Source organism: Pseudorca crassidens, chromosome 11 (genome assembly GCF_039906515.1).
Source record: "Pseudorca crassidens isolate mPseCra1 chromosome 11, mPseCra1.hap1, whole genome shotgun sequence".
In the NCBI taxonomy this organism is placed as follows: Eukaryota; Metazoa; Chordata; class Mammalia; order Artiodactyla; family Delphinidae; genus Pseudorca; species Pseudorca crassidens.
In genome coordinates, this window is record NC_090306.1 from 3,310,038 (window position 1) to 3,325,239 (window position 15,202).

The window sequence follows — 15,202 nt, forward strand, 5'->3', positions numbered from 1 at the left end:
TTTTTTTTTTTTTTGCGCGGTACGCGGGCCTCTCACTGCTGTGGCCTCTCCCGTTGCGGAGCAGAGGCTCCGGACGCGCAGGCTCAGCAGCCATGGCTCACGGGCCCAGCCGCACCGCGGCATGTGGGATCCTCCCGGACCGGGGCACGAACCCGTGTCCCCTGCATCGGCAGGCGGACTCTCAACCACTGCGCCACCAGGGAAGCCCTAAAATGTACCATTTTAACTTTGTTAAGTGTACAGTTCAGTAGCATTAAGTACAGTGTTGTGTTACCATCACCATCGGTCTTCAGAACTTCTTCATCACCCCAAACAGAATCTCTGTCCCCATTACAAACTTCCCCCTCACCCCACACCCCGCATAACCTGTCTTCTACTTCCTGTCTCTATGGATTTGCCTGTTTCAGGTGTTTCATAGAATATTCATCCTTTATGTGTCTGGCTCATTTCACTTAGCATAATGTCCCCAAGTTCATTCAGGTTGTAGCATGTGTCAGAATTTCATTGCTTTTTATTTTTATTTATTTTAATTTTTAATTTTTGTATCTTTTTGGCCATGCCTCATGGCTTTTGGGATCTCAGTTCCCTGATCAGGGATTGAACCCGGGCCCACGGCAGTGAAAGCGCGGAGTCCTAACCACTGGACCGCCAGGGAACTCCCTTTCTTTTTACCCCCCATTCCCTTTTTTTTTTTTTTTTGTGGTACGCGGGCCTCTCACTGTTGTGGCCTCTCCCGTTGCGGAGCACAGGCTCTGGACGCGCAGGCTCAGCGGCCATGGCTCACGGGCCCAGCCACTCTGCGGCATGTGGGATCTTCCTGGACCAGGGCACGAACCTGTGTCCCCTGCATCGGCAGGCGGACTCTCAACCACTGCGCCACCAGGGAAGCCCTCCCCCATTCCTTTTTAAAGCTGAGTAATAGTTCACTGTATGGATAGATGACCTTTTGTTTATTCCTTAGTCTGTTGAAGGACATTTGGGTTGGCTCCACCTTTGGCTGCCTTGGGGCATGTCTTTCTCCACCAGGTGTGATTTTCCCAGCGTCTTGAGCTCAGTGTCTATTGAAATCCTCCCCCTCCCCCCAAGATGTTTACCTGTAATGGTTTAACGTGTTACTCTCCCTGGTGCACTGGATTCTTGTCATTCCTGATTCCTATAAAGTCACTGAGAACGTGAATTAGCAGGTACTGAACCAGTGTTCTGAGGGCAGACACGGGTTAGGTTCCTGTGAGGCTCTGGTCGCAACATTTTTGTCATCCGTTTAATTCGTAATCTTGCTTTATGTGTGTTTCTGTTCAGAGACACCTAGTTTAAATAGATTGTTGATTCATAAACATTGAACTCACGACCAACAGCACCATCACTCCCGCCTGGACAAGGCTTATCTAACACGTGTATTTTCTCCATAAGGCACATCACGACCTCCTTGCACTTGGGGACACCAGGCAGCCCCCCAGCACTGCACTTGGGGGCCATTTTAAACAGTGAGATCAACAACAAAAAGACAAAAATGGGAAAAGCATGGCACTAGATAGACCGGGAAAAGGACGGACGCTTGTTTGGGGTCTGAGCTGAAACTGGAAGGCAGGGTGGGCTGGATTGACCTCAGGTGGACCACGGGTGATGGCCGCTCAGCACAGGGACACGTCCGAGTGACCGGGAAGCACCGCCAGTGTCAGTTTGGGTTACGGATTCTAGTGAGTGAACGAATTTGCAAACACGGAATCTGTGACGGTTTTGTGGATAATAAGAGGTAGACTGTACTTGCATCGTTGCAGGGACCCCTGGACCCATAGACTGAAGTATGTTGAGGGCAGAACCGTGTCCTAGTGACCTCATACCCCGAGCCTGGCATATAGTAGGTAATTTCAGCTTTCCTGAGGCGTAACTGACATCTAGAACTATAAGATACTTCAAGGGTCTGGTGATTTGACGTGCGTATACATTGTGAAAGGGTCCCCTCCATCTAGTTAATTAGCACATCTCTCATCTCACATGTTTTTCTTTTGTGTGTGTGTGGGAGAACATTCAGCAACTGTAGTCACCGTGTGAGACATTAGACCTCAGACCCTTCTTTCTCTCTCTCTCTCTCTCTCTCTCTCCCTCTCTCTCTCTCTCCCTCTCTCCCTCCCTCCCTCCCTCCCAGCGTGGCACGTGGGATCTTAGTTCCTGACCAGGGATCAAACATGTGCCCCCTGCAGCGGAAGCATGGAGTCCCAACCACTGGATCGCCAGGGAAGTCCTCAGACCTTATTCTTAGAGCTGAACTTTTTTGTTCCCTTTTACGGACCTCTTCCATTTCCCTCCGCCCTCCGTAGATGTTTGTGGTTGGACTGGTGTCGGGAATTAAGTACAGAGGCCTGGCCTCAGCCGGAAAACAATGTGCGTGAACTCAGAGGCTGGAGGGAAGAGGGGGACGGGGCTGGAGGGAGGCTGGGGCCCACTGTTCCTGATCTCCCTTCCTGTTCTTGTCTAAGGAATGAGGTCCGGCCAGCGAAGGCTCAGAGATGACTGCCCCTGCCCTCCCCACCCTGGCACCCCAGAGGTCTCTGTCTGCTTCAGTGTGTGCAGTATTTTGTGGTCCTCGTAGAGCTGGATCCAATCTCCAGAGTCTGGTCCGGTGAGACTAGCCAGGGTAATGATGGGAGAGCCATTTTTGTCCCAGCTCTGAAGTCTGTTGGATGAGGAGAATCCACCCTGTCCAGTGCAGTGCTCTGTGGGTTCTGTAACAGCTAAGTCAGATTGGGCGAAGCACCTGGGGTTCAGAAACTAGACCCCACCTGCCCTGATAACCGGACCTCATAGATGAGTCCTGCAGCCTGAAGAAGGATCCCTGTTCTGGGGTTGAGGCGGAAGGGGACCCACTCCCTTCCTCCCAGATTACTTAGTCTCCACGCCCCGCCCCCCCAACCATATCCCATATCCCACATCTTCATGTATCTGGAAGATTGGGACGGGTTCCTGGAAGGAAACCCCAAGTTTTCTTTTCCTTACAGCTTCTCAGTTATAGGGGTTGTTGGGATGAAGAAGGTGGTTCTTCCAAAGGCCTCCAGGAGAGGACCCTCAGCGTTAAGAGCTGAGGCCTCTGTGGGCAGGACGTGAGAACCCCGTCCCAAGGGTCCTGTGTGGCTGGAACCTTTAGCCTGGATGCCTGAGCTCTTGATCTTGTAACTGGGCGGGAGCCTCAGGCCCCGTCCTCATTGTCCCTCCCTAACTTTCTGGATGACGCCAGGCAAGTCCCATAAACTTCCCTAGCTCCTTCCAGTCTCCATCACTTCCAGTCTGGGGGCAGGGCCATGGGGAGGAGGTTATAACATGTGTTGACGCCCAACGAGTCAGAGATGTTGTGATAAAACGGAAACGAGTAGTAGATTTGTCCTTGACCGAGGAAAGGGGATCAGTGGAAGAATTGACTCCTTAATTAAGGATGCCGTGTGCTGCTGAGTCCCCAGCTTGGAGCCAGGAGTGGTGGGGGACACGGATGTAGGAGAAAATCACGTCCTCAAGTAGCTCACAGCCAGCAGGGGAAACAGGTGGGCACAGGTGCCATCACTTTTCCAGGACCAGGTGTTGCCGCGTTCTGAGTGGCATGTTGGGGGCTCCAGGCGTTAGGGGGAGTTGGGGGGGCTGAGTGATCACCGATGGCCGTGGAGGGCTACTGAAAGGGGTGGGCTTTGAGAGCAGGAGATAAGTCTTGAGGACACCACAGTGGACCAGGCAGGGGACTAGATCTGAGGTCACTCTCTCAGGGTGAGATATTGGTCCTCCTTGAGACTTGGGTTCTCCATTTATAACCTGGGGATCACAGTTCCCTTCCTGTCCTGAAGGTGTTTTTTTTTTTTTTTGCCTCTCCCGTTGGGGAGCACAGGCTCCGGATGCGCAGGCTCAGCAGCCATGGCTCACGGGCCCAGCCGCTCCGCGGCATGTGGGATCTTCCCGGACCGGGGCACGAACCCGTGTCCCCTGCATCAGCAGGCGGACTCTCAACCACTGCGCCACCAGGGAAGTCCCTGAAGGTGTTTTTGAGAAGCTTATTATTCTCATTATTAGAAAGATCTTGATAAAAGCCAGGGTAAGTTCCCAATTCTTTGGAAAAGTCCTGAGTAACTGGCATCAGCGGTCCCTAGGATGGAGCTGAGTGTTGTGTGGCCTTGGGTGGGCTTTTAGGTGGGGTGGGGCAGAGCAGGAGGCCTCCAGGGCAAGCCCTGGAGCCAAGTCAGGGATTATTTTTGTTCCTCTGCTCGTGGCACCTGGCCCGGGCTCAGCGATGCCATCTGTCCCCTCCAGCCCCTCCTGGCAGGGCCCCCGAGGGTCGCTGGGGGACCAGGAGGAGGCGCAGAGGGACCCTTCACTGGGCTGCTGTTGGCTTACCCTACCCGCCATCCCTTCTAGCCGCGGGCAGAGGCCGCGTGCGTGGGAGCTTTGCCTGGGGAGGGAAGCACCTGCCAGGCCCGGCTGTGGGCAGGCGGGGGTGGCGGAGGGGGGGTTGTGGACAGGACAGGCAGGCAGGGTTGTGGGCTGGGAATGGCAGGCCACACGGAGCTGGGAGCAGCTCCATTTCGGTAATGGATCCCGTGGCCCAGGGCCTCGGGTGACCCTCTGCCCAGCTCTCCTCCGGGCGGACCCAGTGCGGGGGCCTCAGCAAACCTGCCTCCTGGGGCAGGGTCTGGGCCTGGCTTCCCCCTGCCCACGAAGCCCAGCTCGCAGCCCAGCCCACCTCCCAGCCAAGCCCAGCTCCCAGCCCAGCCCAGCTCAGCTCCCAGTTTAGCCCAGCTCCCAGCTCAGCTCCCAGCCCAGCCCACCTCCCAGCCCAGCTCGCAGCCCAGCTCAGCTCCCATCCCAGCTCCCAGCTCAGCCCAGCTCGCAGCCCAGCCCAGCTCCCAGCTCAGTCCAGCTCAGCCCAACTCCCAGCCCAGCCCAGCTCAGCCCAGCTCAGCCCAGCTCCCAGCTCAGCCCAGCTCCCAGCTCAGCTCCCAGCCCAGACCAGCTCCCAGCCCAGCTCGCAGCCCAGCCCAGCTCCCAGCCCAGCCCAATTCCCAGCTCAGCCCAGCTCCCAGCTCAGCCCAATTCCCAGCTCAGCTCCCAGCCCAGCCCAATTCCCAGCTCAGCCCAGCTCCCAGCCCAGCCCAATTCCCAGCTCAGCCCAGCTCCCAGCCCAGCCCAATTCCCAGCTCAGCCCAGCTCCCAGCCCAGCCCAATTCCCAGCTCAGCCCAGCTCCCAGCCCAGCCCAGCTCCCAGCTCAGCCCAGCTCCCAGCTCAGCTCCCAGCCCAGCTCAGCCCAGCTCCCAGCCCAGCTCAGCCCAGCTCCCAGCCCAGCTCAGCCCAGCTCCCAGCCCAGCTCCCAGCTCAGCCCAGCTCTCAGCTCAGCCCAGCTCAGCCCAGCTCCCAGCTCAGCTCCCAGCCCAGCCCAGCTCCCAGCTCCCAGCTCAGCCCAGCTCCCAGCTCAGTTCCCAGCCCAGCTCCCAGCCCAGCTCCCAGCTCAGCCCAGCCCAGCTCCCAGCTCAGCCCAGCTCTCAGCTCAGCCCAGCCCAGCTCCCAGCTCAGCCCAGCTCTCAGCTCAGCCCAGCTCAGCCCAGCTCCCAGCTCAGCTCCCAGCTCAGCCCAGCTCCCAGCTCAGCTCCCAGCCCAGCTCCCAGCTCAGTTCCCAGCCCAGCTCCCAGCCCAGCCCAGCCCAGCCCAGCTCCCAGCTCAGCCCAGCTCTCAGCTCAGCCCAGCTCAGCCCAGCTCAGCTCCCAGCCCAGCCCAGCCCAGCCCAGCTCCCAGCTCCCAGCCCAGCTCCCAGCTCAGCCCAGCTCCCAGCTCAGTTCCCAGCCCAGCTCCCAGCCCAGCTCCCAGCCCAGCCCAGCCCAGCTCCCAGCCCAGCCCAGCCCAGCTCCCAGCTCAGCCCAGCCCAGCTCCCAGCTCAGCCCAGCTCCCAGCTCAGCCCAGCCCAGCCCAGCTCCCAGCTCCCAGCTCAGCCCAGCTCCCAGCTCCCAGCTCAGCCCAGCTCCCAGCTCCCAGCCCAGCTCCCAGCCCAGCTCCCAGCTCAGCCCAGCTCAGCTCCCAGCCCAGCCCCCAGCCCAGCCCAGCTCGAAGCTCAGCCCAGCTCCCAGCTCGGGGGAAGGAAGGGCCCAGGGAGCACAGGCCCTGCTCTCCGAGGGGCCCACGTGGAGTCAGGGAAGTTGGGGCACCCTCCTTTTCATCTCCTAACTTTCTGGCCTCTGGGGCACCTTCTGTGTTTAGTGTCAGATCCCAGAAGAAAATCTAGGTGAAGCCAGGAGACACGACGCCGTAGGTATTCATATTATTAACTAGCTAGTATTAATTATTATTAGGCTTTAGGGTTTAAGGTGTATGTATCTAACTGGTCTGTTTAGGGCTCTAGGCTTTACGTGCAGCTTAGTAATAGTAAGGGGGACGTGAGTAGCTCTTCCCGAGCACGGGCTCTGGGTCAGGCCCCGTGCAGTTGACATCTGGTCCTACCGACCATCGCATGGACGCCTCTCCAAGGCAGATCGGTTTCCAGCCTCCTCTGAGCAAAGCCGCAGGCGAGAGTCCGCAAGGTATGTGTAGAGGCCACTTGGGAGAGTAGGGGGTTGGGCTGCGAGCCGCAGGCACTGCCAGGGCCGGAGGGACCTGCCAGGGACAGAATTCACAGGTGATCTGGCTGAGGCCCAGAGAAACGGAGGGACTCGTCCACGGTCACAGCGTCCACGGTCACAGCGGCTTGTAGACCTGGAGCCAGAAACGGCGTCTTGATTCCCAGACGTCACCTTCTCATTTACCAGCCTCCAGAATAAACCCCGAAGGGGTTTACATACAACTCAAGCTCTCCCTCTGCTGTGCCCAAGTCCAGACATTTACTGAGATTTCCTTCTGTTTCCTAACACTAAACACAGAACAGTGCATACTCCCCACAGAGAAATCATTACTTCACAGACGCACACCAAATAGCCATTGATTTGTTCATCCTTCTCTTCCCAGCGTGTGCAGCGTGCGGAGGATTTAGTTGAGAAAGACGGCCAGCCCTGCCCTCGTGGGGTCTGCAGTGTGCTAAGGGGGACCAGTCACCCTGGGAGCTGGCGCTGAGGTGCCCAAAGCACGGGGACCTGCCGGAGCGCGGAGGGCGCCTCACCCAGACTGAGCTTGGGGTCATCCTCCCAGGGGAAGGGGGATTTTAGCTGAAACAGCTGTACCCCTGAAAGTAACACAGTATTGTAAATCAGCTATTCAATTAAAAAGAAAAAGAAAAGATTTTGGCTGGACCTTAAGGATGGGTAGGAGTTGGCCGGGGGAAGGGGGTTGGGGAGGAAGGTCACCGGCAGCTCTGCCCTGTGCGGGGGAAGAGCTTGGCATTTTGGGGTATCTTTTGGGCAACTGAGTTTGGGGCTTGGGAGGGGGGTGCAAAGAAGAGGGAGGAGAGAGAGTGGTGCAGACGGATGGAAGGTATGGAGGGAGAGCCGCAATCGGCGGATAAAGGGCCTGTAAAATCCCGTTGTTTAAGAGCCCTGGAAGGATTTTAAGTGGAAGGATCGTGTGCGGTAGAAGCATCGCTGGCTGCAGTGAAGGGATTCTGGAGTCTGGACGGGGCTTGGCCGGTCGTCCAGGTGAGCCCTGGGGAAGCTCTGGGTTAGGGCTCCAAGAGAGAAGGACAGGGTGTGGTCGTGGATCGCTGATGGGAGATGAAGGGAAAAGTCAAAACGCACTCCTCGGGTTTTTTGGCTTCTGGGTGGATGGTTGTGTCTGTTCCTGAGAGACGGGGCAGGAGGAAGATTCAGCCACAAGTGGAAGGACGGGACTTGGGCCGCGTTGAGTCAGAAGAGCTTTGGAGGCGTCTGGGGATCGGTGACTGGTTGCTATGCAGTCCAAACCCAGGGAAGATTCAGGTTTGGGGATCATAGTGAGGGGTAAGCCACGGGTGAGGACCCCCCCGCCCCCACCCAAGGGGTGTGTTCAGGGTTTAAAGAGGTGAGGTCAGGTCGGACCCATGGGGAGACATGTATGGGAAGGGTCTGACCCAAGGTGAAGGCGCTCCGTTAGATGACTTGACAACCGTCTTGGGCTTCCGTGTGTTTTGAGAATCAGTGTTAAGTTTTGCGGAAAACCTTGTGAGATTTTTATTCCTGATCTCATTGAATTTATGCTTTATCTGGAGAGGTTCAACCTCTTGGTGATGGGTTTTCCCATCCACAAACACAGAGTTTCCTTTCCGTTTATGTAGGGATTGTACGTCTTTCAAAGAAATTACCATTTTCTCTGTAAAGTGACAAATCTTTGTGAGATTTATCACTACTAGATAAATTATGGCTTTGGTTTCCAAATGGGGTATTTGGAATACAAAAAATTATGTTGTCTAATACCTTATTTCTGGCATAAAAGAATGGAATTGGTTTTGATATGTTGGTCTTGCTGAACTTTTAAATGATTTGTCCGTAGCATCTTTTCAATCTTCTATCATCCTTCCTTGGCGTAATGACACTTTTACTTCCTTTCCAATCTTCACAATTCTTTTTCTGTTCTACTGTGTTGGCTAGGACTTCTATTACAGTGTGAGTGTTCAGTGTTGAAACTCAGCATTCTTTATCTTATTCCTGACTTTAAATGTAACGCTTTTAGTGTTTAATCATTAAAAGTTTTGGTCACCAATTTCAACCTGTGAATGGGTTTTTTTTCCCTCACCAACCAGCTGGGTGTCCTACAATTCAACTCAGTTCTAACATTATCTACCAGGAGGTAGAGTGAGATCCCACAGGTTAAGGGCTCAGTCCCACAAGACTGAACCCCTGCAAGTTCAGGTTATCACCGACTATACATTGGAGGTTCCAATAAATCCCTCCCTTGGGTTCAGTTAACTTGCTTGAGTGGTTTACAGAACTCAGAGAAACATGTTACTTACCAGACTACCAGTTTACTGTAAAAGGATGTAACTCAGGAACAGCCTGATGGAAGAGATGCGTATGGCGTAGGGAAAGGGCGTGGAACTTCCATGCCCTTCCTGTTGGCAGTCACTCTCCCCATATCTGCACATGGTCACCAACTCAGAATCTCTCAGAACCTTCTCCTTTGGTGTTTTTATGGAGGCTTCACTGTTGAGGTATGGTTGATTACATCGTTGGCTGTTGGCGATTAATTCAACTCTTGCCTCTCTCCCCTCCCCAGAGGTCGGGTGGGTGGGGCTGAAATTCCACCCTCTAATCACTTGGGTGGTTCTCCTGGCCACCAGCCCCCATCCTCAGGTGCACCTCATTCCCGTAACAAAAGATACCTTTATGGCTCTCAGCACTTAGGAAATTTCAAGGATTTTGGGGGCTCTGTGTCAGAAACAGGACAAAGACCAGATGTGTACTTCTTCTTATAAATCAAAATATCACAATAGGTTTTGGGAAGAAATCTGTTGTTAGATTAAGGAAGTTCCTTTTGTTTCTACAGTTTGCTAAGAGCTTTTACTGTGAATGGGTCTTGTATCAAATGCGTCTTCTGAGCTTATGGTTCAGAAATATGGTTTTTCTGCATTCGCATGTGTGTATGTATTGTGGGGCCAAACTTAGTGATCCTCAGTGTTGTTACTGTTTTGTTTTTTTTGCGGTACGTGGGCCTCTCACTGCTGTGGCCTCTCCCGTTGCGGAGCACAGGCTCCGGACGCGCAGGCTCAGCGACCATGGCTCACAGGCCCAGCCGCTCCGCGGCATGTGGGATCTTCCCAGACCGGGGCACGAACCTGTGTCCCCTGCATTGGCAGGCGGACTCCCAACCACTGCGCCACCAGGGAAGCCCCTGGTGTTATTGTTTTTATGTAGTTAGTACGGTTTAGATTCACTCATTTTTACCAGTCACCTTGCTCACTATTCTTCCATGTATGTAATATCTTTTCATACCAGTTCCTTTTTTTTTTTTTTTTAAAGATACCTCTTAAAGGAAACAAAACTGTTGGTTTTTTGGGTTTTTCCAGTGAGGGTCTATTACTACTAAATTCTCTCCATCTTTGTCTGAAAATGCTTTTATTTAATGTTCATTCTTTTTCTTTCTTTTCTTTTTTAAAATTAATTTATTTTTGGCTGCATTGGGTCTTCGTTGCTGTGGGCAGGCTTTCTCTAGCTGCAGCGAGGGGGGAGCTACTCTTCGTTGTGTTGCTCGGGCTTCTCATTGCGGTGGCTTCTCTTGTTGCAGAGCACGGGCTCTAGGCACGCAGACTTCAGTAGTTGTGGCATGCGGACTCAGTAGTTGTGGTGCACAGGCTTTGTTGCTTCGCAGCATGTGGGATCTTCCTGGACCAGGGCTCGAACCTGCGTCCCCTGCATTGGCAGGCAGATTCTCAACCACTGCGCCACCAGGGAAGCCCTAATGTTCATTCTTGAATGATATTTAGGTTGGGTTTCTAATTCTAGGTTGACAGTTATTTTTCTTTCCATAATTTGGAGATGTTATCATGGGTTTTCCAGTTGACAAGTTCACTATCAATATATACAATCAGTATGATAATCTTTCCCTTGTAGGTAATCTGCCCCTTCACTCTGGATGCTTTTAAGATCTACTCTTTGTTTTTGGTATTCTTCAGTGTCTCTATAATATCTGTTCATTTTATTTGAATTTATCCTGGTTAGGATTTAGTATGGTTCCTGAATTGGAGGATTCATGTATTTCATTAATCCTGGAAAATTCCTTGCCATTATATTTTCAAATGTTGTTCTATTTCATTTTCTATACTCTTTCTCAAATGTTAATTGAAGGTATGTTGAACTGCCTTATTGTGTTCTTCTTGCTCTTTATCTTCATTCTTTTTAACGCATTTATGAATAATGTCCTCAGATATATCTTCCAGGTTCTTAATTCTTTCTCTAGCTGTGTCTAATTTGCTGTTACTCTCAGTCGTTGAGTTTTTAACTTCAGTGGCTAAAATGTTTATTTCTAAATATTCTATTTGGTTCTTTTCCCAGTCTGCTTTGTACTTTTTGATAGTGTCTAATTCTCATCTTTCCAATTCCTTAAGTCAATAATCACTTTAAACACAATTATATAATAGTTTTATCTGATTGTTCAATTATCTATAGTTCTTGGGGGATCTAATCCCATCAAATCTTGATCATGGTGGACTGTTTCCGCTTATAATTTGTAATTTTGGATTTTGAGATTCTTGAGCGAGTCTTTGGATCTCTGCAGTCTGAGTTAAGATTGCCTTCTCAGAGGTTTTCAGCCTGGGATCACTATTTATTTTTGTGAATTGGCTGGGGGTTCCTGCGTAATATAAAATACAGATCTCAAATCCACTTAAAGGCAGGCCCTTGGTTACAAATTCTTAGGAAGGAAAATTCTTTTTTGTACCTAGGGCTTAGGCCAAGACAGGCAATCTTCCTAGTCTATTTTGTGAATAGGCTACCTTTTCTCTGAGGATTGAGGTATTGTTCGCAGTTCCAACCTCCCTGTGTCTCTCAGGTGTAAGGTCTCTGGGTGGCCACTAAAACCCAGTGTCTTCATGACTAAGATCAGCTTCATCCTCTGCTTCCTGGGGTTGTAGTAACAGCTCATTTGCCTATTGTTATAGGTGTGAGTTGTCTCATTTGGGGCCTCTTTACTTTCTTCTGAAGTCAGCTATGTATTTAAAAGCGTATTTCTTATGTTTTATCGTTTCTAGATTTCTTTTACAGAGTGAGTTTTAAAAACCATCTTATCTACCGTATTGCCAGAAATTAAAGTTAGGAACTCTTTAAAGAAGTTTGTTTTGGAAGGTACAGAAAAATGTTTCAACATTCACAATAGGATCAAGACCAGAATTTCTGGTAGAGAATAAGCTAGTTTCTTCCAGATCAAGTGACCCCCTCAGACACACTTCAGGAAAAACTTATTTTAACTAGCCACAGAGAGGAAGTTGACATTTGTTATGCTAAAAGACCTGGGACCCTGGAGGGCGCAGATCCAGACCCAGCTACACTACTGATTTGCTGCATGACCTCGGGCACGTCCCTAGGCCTTTCTGGTCTCAGTGTCCCCATCCTCAAGCTGAGAGGATTCATACTTTGAATTTCAGTGGTTCTAACCTTCTTCCGACTGCATGTCTGTGCCAGCAGCCAGGACAAGCTTCTTGGAACCTCCAACCCCTCCCAGGATGTGCTGCCCCCCACTCAGCTCCTCCATGTGAACTTGACCACGCTCACCCTCATACCCACCTATCTGTGAACAATGTGTACCTCTGACAGGCCTGGGGAAGGGAGAGGAAGTGAGGGGTGCTCTGGAGAGGTCTTATCTCAGAGGGTCCTGGGTGCAAGTGGGTGGGAGCTCGTGTTTCAACTCCTGGTCCTGGGTTTGGGCTGCTGGACCACACTGCTCCTCATGGCTAATGGGGGAGGGGGTGACGTGTGATGGGGAAGGGGTCCTCCTTTGCAGATGCATTTGGTGGCTGGGAGAGGAGGGATGCTGGGACCTTGGGAGGGCTTTGGGAGGCAAATGGTACCCACCTGGTACTCATAATCCAAAAGCTGCCTTAAGAGTACTAGTATGTACTGCTTCTTCCCAAACTCCTGAGAATCATGTCCAGAAATTCACAGCTTGGACAGTTGGAGCCAAGAGATCACTGGGTTTGTCTCATGCTAGTGACTAGAATAAGGTTGTGTTGTCACCTTCTGGAGGTACCAGCCATTCAACCTTGCCATATCCCCAACATGTGAGAATCTGCCAGGGCTAGAATCTTCCTCTGAAAAGAGCCTGAGCTGGGATGGAGTAAGAGAATGGTGACCTGAATTTTACTTTGCATGTTTCATATTTTAATTATGGTTGAAATTAAACCATAATTTTATGGTGCAAAATTTATCATCTTAACCATAAAATTATTTATTTATTTTTGGCTGCGTTGGATCTTCGTTGCTGCGCTCAGGCTCTCTCTAGTTGCAGCGAGTGGGGGCTACTCTTTGTTGTGGTGCATGGGCTTCTTATTGCGGTGGTTTCTCTTGTTGGGGAGCATGGGCTCTAGGCACGTGGGCTTCAGTAGTTGTGGCGCGTGAGCTCAGTAGTTGTGGTTTGTGGTCTCTAGAGTGTAGGTTCAGTAGTTGTGGCACTCAGGTTTAGTTGCTCCACGGCATGTGGGATCTTCTCAGACCAGGGCTCAAACCTGTGTCGCCTGCATTGGCAGGCGGATTCTTAACCACTGTGCCACCAGGGAAGCCCCATCTTAACCATTTTAAAGTGTATAGTTCAGTAATGTTAAAAGTATATTCACAAGTGGATATATGTATATGTATAACTAATCACATTGCTATACACCTGAAACTAACACAACATTGTAAATCAACTATACTTCCATAAAAATTAAAATAAAACATAAAAAGTCAACTTAAAACAGAAAAAAAAAAAAGTATATTCACGTTGTTTTGCAACACATCTCCGGAACTTTTTCATCTTGCAAAACGGAAACCCTATACCCCTTACACAGCAACTCCCCACCTCCTCCTCCCCCAGCCCGGGGTAACCACCGTTCTACTTTCTGCCTCTATGACTTTGAGTACCCTAAGGATGTCATATGAGTGGAATCACACAGTATTTGTCTTTTGTGACTGGCTTATGTCACTTAGGATAATGTCCTCAAAGTCCATCCATGTTATAACATGTCCAACCATGTTATTCAGCCTTCCTTTTTAAGGTTGAGTAATACTCCGCTGTATATAGATACTGCATTTGGCTTATGCTTTCATTCATCCGTGGACACTTGGGCTGCTTCTGTCTCTTGGCTATTGTGAATAGTGCTGCTGGGAACATGGGTGTATAAATAATCTCTTTGAGACCCTGCTTTTGGTTCTTCTGGGTGTATACCCAGAAGTGGAATTGCTGGATCATATGGGAGCTCTTATTTGGATGTTTTTGAGGGACCTCCATACTGTTTTCCCTAGTGGTTGCCCCATTTTCTGTTCCCACCAACGGTGCACAGTATTTTGCATCCTTTTGCCCCTTTTGGATTTAACGTAGAGCATCCCTGGCTCTTGGTCCTCGTCTCCAACTTCTCAGCTCCATCTGGGTTCTTAGAGCCACGATCAGAGGGAGCCTGGTCATCGAGCTCCTTGGACAGGGTGGGAAGCTGAGGTCTATGGATGGGAAATAACCTGCCCTTGACACCCCAAATCTTCCACCTCACTCTTCGTTCCCTGGGATCCCCGGCCTTTCCCTTTGAGGTCCTGTGCCCTGATCGCCAGGAAAGGAGGAGCACCTGGTTTGGGGGTGGTGCTGCCTGGGTTCCCCCCGCCGACCCCGGTCCACAAATTCACCCACCAATGCCGTGGTTTCTGCCCAAACAGGTCCAACGGGCGCTCCTCCAAGCGGAGCCTTGGAGGGCACGGCCGGCACCATTACCTCCAACGAGTGGAGCTCTCCCAACTCCCCCGAGGGGAGCAACGTCTCTGGGGGCAGCCAGGCCTTGGACAAGCCCATCGACAATGACGCGGAGGGCGTGTGGAGCCCCGACATCGAGCAGAGCTTCCAGGAGGCCCTGGCCATCTACCCGCCCTGCGGTCGGCGCAAGATCATCCTCTCAGACGAAGGCAAGATGTATGGTAAGGAGGCTGTCGGGCCTGGCCAGCAGCGCCCCCCAGCTCACGATCCAGGCCTGGCAACAGGCTCAGCACAGCAACCACGCTCCTGCCAAGTGACGGAGCGGGGTGACTTCTTGGCGCTCCTCCCAGGTGGACGCTGCTTTACTCTGTCCTGGGCTCCCAAGGGATGGGAGGGCCTCGGAGGAGACGCCTTTGGGTGGATGTGGAGGATGGTGAGAATGTGGTACTGGAAGACTGGTAGAACATCCCCCCGGGGCAGGCTGGGTAAGTCCCTCCAGCCATCCCCCAGGCAAATGCCTCATCTCCCAGCTTCCCACCTTGGCTGTGTAGGCGGTTAGGAAGGCTGTCCTGGCTCACTCCCTCCCTCCCTTCCCCATGCAGGAGCCTACTGTGTGTCAGGCAGGGTGGGGCAGATCTAGACCCTGCTCACAGCTCGGTGAGGGTGAGCACACTGTACACAAGGCAGACAGGCGTGTCCCCGGAGAGGCTGAGGACCCTTCCCCCAGGGACGGTCCTCTCCAGCCGAGAGCCATCAGGTAAGGCGAAGTCTTCCTGAGCCGCTGAGGATGGGAACATACAGAGACACAATGTCCAGCAGCCCCGTGGGAAGGACTGAGCGGTCTGCCCGGGGCTGTGTTGACTTTTGGATGGAAGAGAGGGTATCTGGGGGAACAAAACGAACACTGAACGG

At 52.0% G+C, this 15,202-nt stretch overlaps 1 protein-coding gene across 5 annotated transcripts in view; it reads left to right on the forward strand.

Annotated features, from left to right (window-relative positions):
* Positions 1-15,202, forward strand: part of TEAD4 (TEA domain transcription factor 4) — a 67,934-nt gene that overhangs the window by 13,574 nt on the left and 39,158 nt on the right. For 4 of the 5 annotated variants that reach the window (XM_067756137.1, XM_067756140.1, XM_067756139.1 and 1 more), the window contains exons 1-2: positions 6,459-6,543; positions 14,257-14,511. In XM_067756137.1, the coding sequence (XP_067612238.1) occupies positions 6,474-6,543; positions 14,257-14,511 (325 nt within the window). In that variant the 5' untranslated portion in view covers positions 6,459-6,473. Of the gene's footprint in view, positions 1-6,458; positions 6,544-14,256; positions 14,512-15,202 lie in introns of those variants that run through there. The other variant, XM_067756138.1, reaches the window with a different exon arrangement.